Consider the following 10,441-nt stretch of genomic DNA (forward strand, 5'->3'; position numbering starts at 1 on the left):
GTCCGCAAAGCAGCATCAAATGTTTTGGGACGATTGCGAATTAACCTTTGAGCCACACTATTGTAATGGGGTTTCTGGTGTTGTAAGCTAGGAGAGATCCTTTCCCGATGCTCTCCGCCTTTATCTTATGACGTAGGAATATAGACTAAACACTTCCACAATATGCACTTTAATATAGGTTGTAGCAATATACATATACACTGGATAAAGGTATAAACAAAAGTAATGTCAATCTGATTCCCTAGAACACAATAGTTACTTGGAGTATTTCCTATACTATAAAGGTTCACTAATACTGGATGTATAATCGACTACTGGCTCGTCTGTCTCCTTCCTAGGTCCCGAATGCTGAATTCCTAACCCCCTTTATACCCAGCCCTCCTTTGTCACCTACCGACAAAAGACGTGTCCAACCGTCCCCTCTTTACCCAAACAAAAGGCAATAATCCCTTATCAACACTCAGAGGATACAGGGGCCTTTGTTGGCTTGTACTATTGATAAATGGCCATTGTGTCCAAGTTGCGTAATCAGTAAAAGAGGATAGGCTGTACAATAGGAACTAATCCTATTGCCTAAGGCTGACCGATGTGGCAGGTTAGATAGAGTGACCATTAGTGTCACTGGACAATGTGGTATTGTGTTCTAGGGAATTATCAATTACATCTAGTTACTAGATTACAATAGTACGGCCCTCACGGTGAAAATTTAAGCGTTAAGCTTAAATTTTTTGAAAAGAAACTATATATACAATTAGAAAACAAAATTGAATTTGAAATAATATACGTAAAAGAAAATAAAACTAAATAAAAAATATGAAGAAAATACGTCCATAAAGAAACTATGAAATTAAATCAATTGTCCTTGTAAATAGGGTTGTGGGCTGCTCATCATCATCTACTTCTACGTATATGGACTTCCGTGGTGGTAATTGAGGAGCAGTGGGCGTGGGAGCTTGGATTTTTTGACGTTGCTTGGCGACGGGCTTGATAGCGGAATATTGAGTGTCTGGACGATAGACTACTCGAGCTGTATTCAATCTGCTAGACTTTATATGGCTTGCCATACGAAATTTTCCACATCGTTTATACACACAATAAAATATAACACAAACAATAATTAAAAGAATTAAAGCCATAAAAAAATAATATAGCCAATGTGCTTTTACCTTGAAAGGGTTTTTTAGCATTGGATTGGAAAATTTAATATGTTCAATATCACCTAGGAGCTTCTTAATGTCTTTATCCTGTGATCGGATCTTCGGTAAAATAGAAAGGGATGAAGCCATAGGGATTGAATGGGAGCTATTTTGATTAATAGTACTTCTATTATATAAAAATTTTGTGATATTATTAAGATTTTGACTTTGTTGTCGAATAGAATATTTACTCTCTTCCTGAATATAATGGGGAAGGGTAAAAGCTGGCGTATGCCCAGAACAACCAACAGGCATAGTTATTATATTAACACCTATGCTAATTTCCAAATTGTGTAACAAATTTTTGTTATGGTCAAAACAGACCAAATCTAATGCCAATCTAGTAGGACTAAATATTAACCAACACCGTTTGGTTAGATCTTTTACAATAGGGGAATGCGGTAGTCCTACGATTGAAAAATCACAAGTTGTCTTAATTAGACTGTCAATATGCAAAAATAAGGAGGAAAGACATGATGGAGCAAAATTTGCTGACATGATCGGTTGAGACATAGCACAAAATGAAAAATCGGACTGACTACATAAGAAAACTTCATGATCATTTAACAACATATAGACATTCCTATCCGGAGAAATGGCTAGAAAATCATGAGATAACTGATATGATAACGTAGTATTTTGATTTATATGTAACAGAGTGACATAATAATGTCCCTTTAAACTAAGCTTTAGACCTTCACTTTAACTAGTGAATATCACTCATCATGCAGATGTCATTGTCTTTGATCTTGTTCTACTATGTATTTTATTAGCCTGAATAAGTTGCTAAATATAGTATCATGACCTATGACCTCTGGTGCAGGTGGTGTGATATGACAGAATTAAGCAGACATTGAAGAGTAAGGGTCTTAGGTAAACCAGCACTGCTGAGCCATTGTTCCCTAGTACTATAGCTTTGTTTTCTTGATTTGCTCTGTATCTGCTTACTGATTGTGTAATAAAGTGTATCTTATTTAATATGGAACTATTTCTGTGACCAGTACACACGACGACAACGTACTCGGTCACATATATATGCCGGAACATGCACAATTTTGTACAACTCAAAAATAGAAGATTTTTGAATTAAAGGTAATATAACCATAATGTGAAAAGAAGTAACATCCGGAATCAAAGTGACGCGTAAAATTTCGTAATATTTTCGTAAGTCAGACTTGACTAAGGTATGGGAAGTTCCAAGGTTGCTGGAAGTTGCTGCTGAACTTCTGCCAAAGCCGAAAATAATTGTGTATCTGAAAGTAACGCACTTGTTAAATGACCTTGAATCGCTTCCATAACTTGACTATGTAATAAAGTAATAGTACGTTGAAGCGTATGAAATGTGGAATATAATAAATGAAAAACACCTGACAATTGCTGATTAATTTGAAATCCATGCCTGAAAATATAGTTCAAGGCAAAAATCAATACCAGGGTAGAAAACTGAATCCTCTGAGTGGAAGGGAAAACTATCTATGCCATGCTAACTAAGAACTAACAACCTATCCTAAATAAACTATACAATACCATACTGTACGTAAGCTTTAAAATTCAAGTTGGTCTTACGATAAGGTACAAAATGTTTGTAATTAATCCGATACACTAAAGGATTAATTTGCCTATTTTCCTTTCTAACGTACGTTATGAAAGAAACCCAACTATCACCAAGATAAATTGGTAAGGCTATTAAACACCTGTCCTCAAGGGATCAAACTATATTGAACACCCAGTGAGCAAAATAAATTAGATATAAAATTCCTCTTCGTCAGAATATTCAACCTCAGTACCAGTATGAGAGTGCAACTGGTTGGAGAAATCAATATTGGCATTAGTATGATTTGCCTCGTTAGATCGTAACTGTGCCAGTGGGATATTGTCATCGTCCGAATAAGAGTCTGAATTATGTTGAAAGACCTGTTGCTTACTGGGTACGCCTTTTGCAGAACGGAAAGGTTGACGTCTGATAGAGATGTCTAACTCAGGATGAAGAACCTTATCCAGAATATGTGTACGATTTACTCTCTCTTGATCCCATTCAACATTTGAATGGGCTAAACGAATATTATCTTTATGGACATTCTTTGATTTTCCTGACAACTGATGCCTGATTTTGAAATTTACAGGCGAATATTGGTCAACAATACGATAATAGGGCTTCCAATGATTAGTTAGTTTAGATGAATGATGTAACTTAGTAGTGGGGTCATAATAATAAACAGGGTCACCAATCTCATAGCTTTGTGTGTGTATTTTAGCATTAATACGTTCCCTGTTTTTTTTACGACTTTCGATCATATTGTCTTTTACGTCTAAGTATGTTTCATGGAGGCGCTGTAAGGTAACTGGGACATAATCCTCACCGAAGTATTTCATTTTAGGACCTCAAAGTGTGTCCATGGGTAAACAGATATCTCGACCGTAGTTAATGAAGAAGGGGGAGTGTTTTGCACTACCATGAACAGAGGAACGATACGCCATACAAATGGCTGGAAGGTACTCATCCCAATCTCTCCGATCGTCCCGAATCAATTTTGCTAAACTATTGTTGAGAAAACCGTGGATATTTTCTGTTTTACCGTTTGATGCAGGGTGATAACTACTCGTTTTGATATGATTGATATTAAGCTGAGTGGTTAATTGTTTTAAAACATCAGAATTGTATTCCATACCTCTGTCACTAATGATGAGTTTTGGACATCCAAACCGTGGAATAATTTCGTTAAGAAGAGTCTTAGCCACGAGGTCAGTGGTTTTGTTTGGCAATGCAAAAAGTTCCACCCATGAACTGAAATGATCGACTTTAGATAAGATGTACTTATTTCCACCATCAGATAAAGGAAAAGGGCTTACATGATCGATTCCGATGATTTCAAAAGGATATTCTGGCTGTGGCATGTCCTGCACTTCAGCACGCTGCTTCCTTAATTTTCGCGTATTGCATAGTACGCAATTTTGGACATAATTCACCACATCTTTATACATGTTTTTCCAGAAATAACGTGTTCGAATTTTGTCATTTAATTTATCGATTCCTGTGTGGGCTCCAAAAGGGGAATCATGAAAATCTTTAAGAATAACTGATTGGAATGACGATGGGATGACTCACTGTAAACGCTGTGTCTTATCGTTTTGGACCATTTTTGAGATGTGGTAGACAACACCCGATAAGAGAACATAGTTATCGGTACCTTTCTCGTTGTTATTCGATTCCAACGCTTGTCTTAATTTGGTAATCTCTGGATCTGCACGTTGGAGTTTACGTGGAAATGTCAGGTTTAATCGAGCTAATTGCGACTCATGCTCGTCTTCCGAGTCATACTGCGGGTCCTCAGAAGCAAAATCCGACGGTGATGCGTCATGCAAAGGGTCGTCGGTATCGATAACCATCAGTTCTTTTTCATCAAAGTCTACCTGACCTCTGGTTCGAATCCGAGATAAGAAGTCTGCCTGGCAGAGGGGTGTAATGAATGGTACATTGCATTTCTTTCAACATGATACTCCAACGCTGAATGTGAGGATTTTTATTTTCAGCTGTAAACAAGGACTTGAGGGGTTTATGATCCGTGAAAATTGTGAAATCAGCGCCAACTAAATAATGACGTAGCTTATTGAGGCAATAAATAATAGCTAGTCCTTCACGTTCTATCGTTGGATAATTTAATTGAGCTGAATTTAACTGGTGTGAGACATACTGAATCACACGTTCGCCCTCAGGGAAAACTTGAGTCAAAACGCCACCAACTGCGTATTGCGATGCATCAGTATAAAGATTATACGGTTTTGACGAGTCGGGATATGCTAAAATAGGTGCCGACATAAGAGATTCCTTAAGAAATTTGAATGCTGTCTCCGTTTTTGAATTCCATTCAAAATGGGCATTCTTTTTTGTAAGGGCAATAAGTGGGTGAGATATTTCCGAAAAATTGGGGATGAATTTGCGATAGTAAGAAGCCATCCCTATGAAGGAGCGTATTTGCTTCACGTTTTTCGGAGGTAACATGTCTTGAATGGCACTAACTCTGGATTAGGACGGATGCCATGTTTTGAAATGATATGACCTAAATATTTGACTTCCGGCTTAAGGAAGGTACATTTCGATGGTTTCAGCTTTAGTCCTGCTTTTTGAAGACGATCAAAGACTTCAGCTATATGCTGCAAATGTTCCTCAAATGTACGGGAATGGATAATTATGTCATCAATAAAGACCTTGACGAACTTTGTGAGAATGCCGTTCATCACTTTATCCATTGTACTCTGAAAGATTCCTGGAGCCGATGCTAAACCAAAGGGAAGTCGGTTAAATTCATAAAGTCCCTTATAACATGTAAATGCAGTCTTATGCTTGGAAACTTCATCAATTTCTATTTGCCAGCATCCCTCTTTAAATCAAGACATGTAAAATATTTGGAGTCGCCAAATGAAGAGATTAAATCGTCCATGTTTGGAAGTGGATAGGAATTTTTTGTGAGTTGGTTGTTCAATTTCCGATAATCAATACAGAATCGATAAGTTTTATCCGGCTTTGGAATAAGAACTATCGGAAACGAATACTGACTAGAGCTAGGTCTAATAACACCAGCCGATAACATTAATTTGAGAATCTACCAAACTTTTTTGAGACAGGCTTATAAGGCTTTAAGCGAACTGGAGGATTAGCGCCTGTATCTAAGGTGGCTTTAACAACATCTGTTTTGCCTAAGGACAGATCATCAACTGCGAAGATATTGCCATGTTGTTTCAACAATGCAATAAGTCGATACCGCTGACCGGGTTCTCTATGGTCCAATGATTTGAAATCAAACACTGAAGAAAATGCATTGTTTGCGGGTGTGTGTTGAACAGAACACAATTGAAAAGTTTGATCGGTATGTGTTGCTTCGGGCGATATAACTTCAGCCACTGCTAACACCTCTCTATGTTTAATCCGAAATGAAGAACCTGTTTCATTAATAACGTTAACATAAATACTAGTTGATGTAGGCTGATGAATACTACTTGTCATAAGTAGTCCTGGTTGGTCATGAAAAAATTTACAATTATCTAAAGGTGAAATGAGAACACATTTGTTTTTCACGTGAGGAGGAATTTTAATCTCCACCACGTTAACTGAACACGGAGAAATATGATTAGAGGTACGAGCATGTGTGAATTGAACTTTGGTAAAAGGACCATGAGGTGTCTTTGAATACAATGGAATAATTTCAGATCCAAATCGTAATGTATGCGAATTAAAATCTAAGATGATACCGAACGTCTGAAAGAAATCATTTCCTAAAATCATGTCTTTACCTAGGTTAGAAATGATGTGAAAATCAAATTGGACAGAAGTTTTTCCGAATTTGAAACGAAGAGAACAACGACCTTTCACTTCAAGAGCTGTACCAGTGACACCTACCATTCTTGGTTACTTAGATGGATCAGTAATAAAGTTAGAAATTGAAGATTTAGAAAGTTGTTGAAAGACGCTAAAATCCAAGGCTGATCCCTCGGCGCCAGAATCATTAAGTGCATAGATATAATTGTCACTAATATTTAGTTTACAATAAGTATTTCCAATCTTATTAGTTTTCAATCCCAGGTTTGTCGTTTCAGTTACTCTGACGCCCCTGGGCTTTACTAGTTTTTTGACTGATGTTGTACCCGGCGACAATGACGTCTAGTGTGACCTGGGGTGTTACAAGAAAAACAAATCGGTCTGCCATCTGGTGTGTACTGATATCTGGGCCGATCTAAAGGCCTTGAGGATGAATATGATTGGCTGGAACCTTGAGTCGAAAAATGACGAGAATGTCCCTTGGGCTGGAAATGGCGATTGTCTTGTGAGTTATGCTGATGTGGATTATACTGATTGGTTGAATACTCAAAATTTGAAGAACGAGGGCGTGCCTGATTGGACGAATGGTCAGAAGTTGAAGATTTGGTTAACATTAATATTTCATCCAACTTGTTAGATAAGTGTCGCATAGGATCAGTAGCCTGGGTGACTGAATCCACTTCCATAGGGGTTTCGTCCCCTGATCTGTGTATTTCAAAAGTTCTTGTAACTTGTTGCTCAAAAGCGGCAATGCGCATAGCCTCGTCGAAGGTATTGGGCTTGTTGCGAATTAATTTCTTAGCGACATGATCTTCGACTAAACCGTCCATAAAGATGTCCACTAACTGGGATTGTACAAATGGGTTGACCAACTCACCAGGGCGATATGCGTCCTCTGCCAATGTCATAATTTTATCGCCAAATGCTAGGACCGACTCACTACGCGTTTGCTTACAACGGCGAAGTTTCTGTAATGCAAACTGTTGGCAAGACGTGTCACTGAAACGTGCAACCAGAATATCTTTAAAAGCACGCCGAGTCGCGTCAGGATTGCTCTTAATGTATCGTAAGGCGAAATTTCCAGCTACGCCGGTGCAGGTCTGAAGAGCTTAACTGATAAGCCTAGAATCATTAGCACTGACTAAAACTCCTGCTTTTTCGACATCCCGTATCCAGTCTGAGAAACGCTTTCCACCCTCGCCAGAAAAACTACGAATTTGTTGGGGGAGACCTTGTGCTCTTAACTCAAGTTGCAATTAATTGAAATTTTCAGACAAAACTCTTAAAGCTACCTTTGGGTCCATAATTTCCAATACAGATTTAAATATGAAAAGTTGTAAATATAAGGGGTCAAAGCGAAGGTTACTAATGGAATGAGAAAAACGGAAAAGATAAACCTTATTTTTGAACTAAATTAAAGGGTTAGGGACAATCTATTGATACTATACAACAAACCGAATTAAACATATAGTCATAAAAAAACAGCAAAAATGTTATCTTACTTAAGCAAAAGTTTGTGTATAAACGATGTGGTTTTGTTATTGTTGGCAAACCATATAATCCAACAAAAAGTGAATACACTCACCGAACTGTCAAAGTTGTAGCTTCACTGGTTTCTGTGTTCTGTGCGTTGATATCTTGGGGTGGTTCTGCGGTGGCGTTGGTAACTGCTTTCCTCTTCTTTCGTCAAGTATGTTGTGGTTGGACTTCTTGATGACTTCCGTGGATATTACAGTTTTCTTCTTCTGTTGTCCAATTTGTTGCTGTTGGACTTCTTGATGACTTCCGTGGATATTACTGTTTTCGTCTTCTTTTGTTGTGCTAAGACTTCTTGTTGTGTCTTGTGACGACCTCTGTAGTTTTTTTTTAGATTGAGCAGGAACGACTGCGTCACGGCTCCAATTGTAATGGGGTTTCTGGAGTTGTAAGCTAGGAGAGATCCTTTCCCGATGCTCTCCGCCTTTATCTTATGATGTAGGAATATAGACTAAACACTTCCACAATATGCACTTTAATATAGGTTGTAGCAATATACATATACACTGGATAAAGGTATAAACAAAAGTAATGTCAATCTGATTCCCTAGAACACATGTTACTTGGAGTATTTCCTCTGGAACCTATACTATAAAGGTTCACTAATACTGGATGTATAATCGACTACTGGCTCGTCTGTCTCCTTCCTAGGTCTCCCTGAATGCTGAATTCCTAACCCCCTTTATACCCAGCCCTCCTTTGTCACCTACCGACAAAAGACGTGTCCAACAGTCCCCTCTTTACCCAAACAAAAGGCAATAATCCCTTATCAACACTCAGAAGATACAGGGGCCTTTGTTGGCTTGTACCATTGATAAATGGCCATTGTGTCCAAGTTACGTAATCAGTAAAAGAGGATAGGCTGTACAATAGGAACTAATCATATTGCCTTAGGCTGACCGATGTGGCAGGTTAGATAGAGTGACCATTAGTGTCACTGGACAATGTGGTATTGTGTTCTAGGGAATTATCAATTACATCTAGTTACTAGATTACACAACGATTAGCAATATTACACCATGCTCTGGATTATTGAGAGTATTATCACACTTTGTATAACCAACATAGGTGTGTACACGCAACATCTGACTACTTACAGACAGGAGCATCAGCTTTTTGTGTCACATTTACTCGAGCAATTACAGCGGACATATTTAGTCAGTCTTCTCCCCTCCTTAATTCTATTTCAGGAGTCTCTTCCCCAAGGGATATTCTAAGCGATGGAAGAGGAAGGAAAAACCAATTCACTTTTAAAATGCAGTTTATATACACGATCACAAAACACAGGTAAACTAATATGTCCTTAATACTTAACTAAGAAATTATTCATAAAATCGAGTTACCCGGAAACAATCTGTATTTATAAGAGCGTATGGATGACCTTTACCTCAAAGACGTCCTCTAACTTATGTCCTTTTATCTGGCTGGGTAGGATCTCCTTGACTATGCCGTTTTATGCTTAGAATCTTCATCAATTTCAATTGCCAATAGCTACTTTTCAAATCTAGGCACGTGAAATAATTACAGTCCCCTAAAGAAGAAATCAAATCATTCATGTTAGGAAGAGGATAAGAATTTTTTGTAAGCTGATTTTTTGAATTTCCGATAATCAATGCAGAAGCGGCGTTGTCGGGCTTAGGATATGAGCACTATCGGTGATGAATATTCGCTGGAACTGGGTCTGATAACACCAGCTTTTAACATGTCATTTATTTGGGAATCAACTAAACACTTCTTTGACAGTGGCAATTCCACCTAATGGGAGTAAACTTCGTTTTGAACGACGTGGTTTTGAAGTTGTCGTGACTTGAAATTTGAAATTTTTAAAAGCATTTTTCAACTTATCAAAATGGGTGTTGAGCTGAGTATATTCAGTGGACAATATCTCTTGCAAATTATTATTACGGGTAGTAAAACGAAGTAATTTCTGATTTTGTACATCGGGTGTTGTTAAAGCAGCAATAAATTGCTTAAAAACGTCGATAGAATCTTGCAATTCCTTAATTTGCTTTTCAAATGGAACCAAATCAAAGTGGAAATTGAGCACCCAAGTGCTGTAAGAGGCATAAAATATGTTTTGAAATACAAATTGTACGTTATTTGCATAACTTACTTTCCAAATGAGATAACAGCTATGATATTAACAACACTTTATTTACATTCAATAACTGGAGATCTACACTAATCCAAGAAGTATACCCAAGACTCTTAGAATATTAGAACGATCCGATCCTCTCTCCGGGTAAAGAATGAATACCCCAAACCCTAACTACACTCCTATTTATTTCTCCCCCCAGATGGCCAACATATGAAATGTTTCTTTTGTCAAAAGATCCCTTGCTGTTCCTTAACCTAATTGCCATGTCTGACCGATTCCTTTTCTATACCCCTATAG

At 37.8% G+C, this 10,441-nt stretch overlaps 4 protein-coding genes across 4 annotated transcripts in view; 1 reads left to right on the plus strand and 3 right to left on the minus strand.

The window, feature by feature from the left end:
- Positions 1-988, plus strand: part of LOTGIDRAFT_170695 (hypothetical protein) — a gene marked incomplete at both ends in the record, with an annotated part of 37,252 nt that extends 36,264 nt beyond the window's left edge. Inside the window, one exon of the mRNA XM_009046533.1 lies at positions 873-988. Coding sequence (XP_009044781.1) covers positions 873-988 — 116 coding nt within the window. The remainder of the gene's footprint in view (positions 1-872) is intronic.
- Positions 989-2,939: 1,951 nt separating this feature from the next.
- Positions 2,940-3,569, minus strand: LOTGIDRAFT_170696 (hypothetical protein; the record flags this gene model as incomplete). The annotated part of the gene is made up of 1 exon (XM_009046534.1): positions 2,940-3,569. The coding sequence occupies one exon, from the start codon at positions 3,567-3,569 to the stop codon at positions 2,940-2,942; it is 630 nt and encodes a 209-aa protein (XP_009044782.1).
- A 2,215-nt stretch (positions 3,570-5,784) lies between these two features.
- Positions 5,785-7,418, minus strand: LOTGIDRAFT_170697 (hypothetical protein; the record flags this gene model as incomplete). The annotated part of the gene is made up of 2 exons (XM_009046535.1): positions 5,785-6,450; positions 6,837-7,418. The coding sequence occupies 2 exons, from the start codon at positions 7,416-7,418 to the stop codon at positions 5,785-5,787; spliced, it is 1,248 nt and encodes a 415-aa protein (XP_009044783.1).
- A 684-nt stretch (positions 7,419-8,102) lies between these two features.
- On the minus strand, positions 8,103-9,198 carry LOTGIDRAFT_170698 (hypothetical protein; the record flags this gene model as incomplete). Its single annotated transcript, XM_009046536.1, has 2 exons — positions 8,103-8,476; positions 9,144-9,198. The coding sequence occupies 2 exons, from the start codon at positions 9,196-9,198 to the stop codon at positions 8,103-8,105; spliced, it is 429 nt and encodes a 142-aa protein (XP_009044784.1).
- Positions 9,199-10,441: the final 1,243 nt, after the last annotated feature.

This window comes from Lottia gigantea (genome assembly GCF_000327385.1).
Source record: "Lottia gigantea unplaced genomic scaffold LOTGIsca_103, whole genome shotgun sequence".
NCBI lineage: Eukaryota > Metazoa > Mollusca > Gastropoda > Lottiidae > Lottia > Lottia gigantea.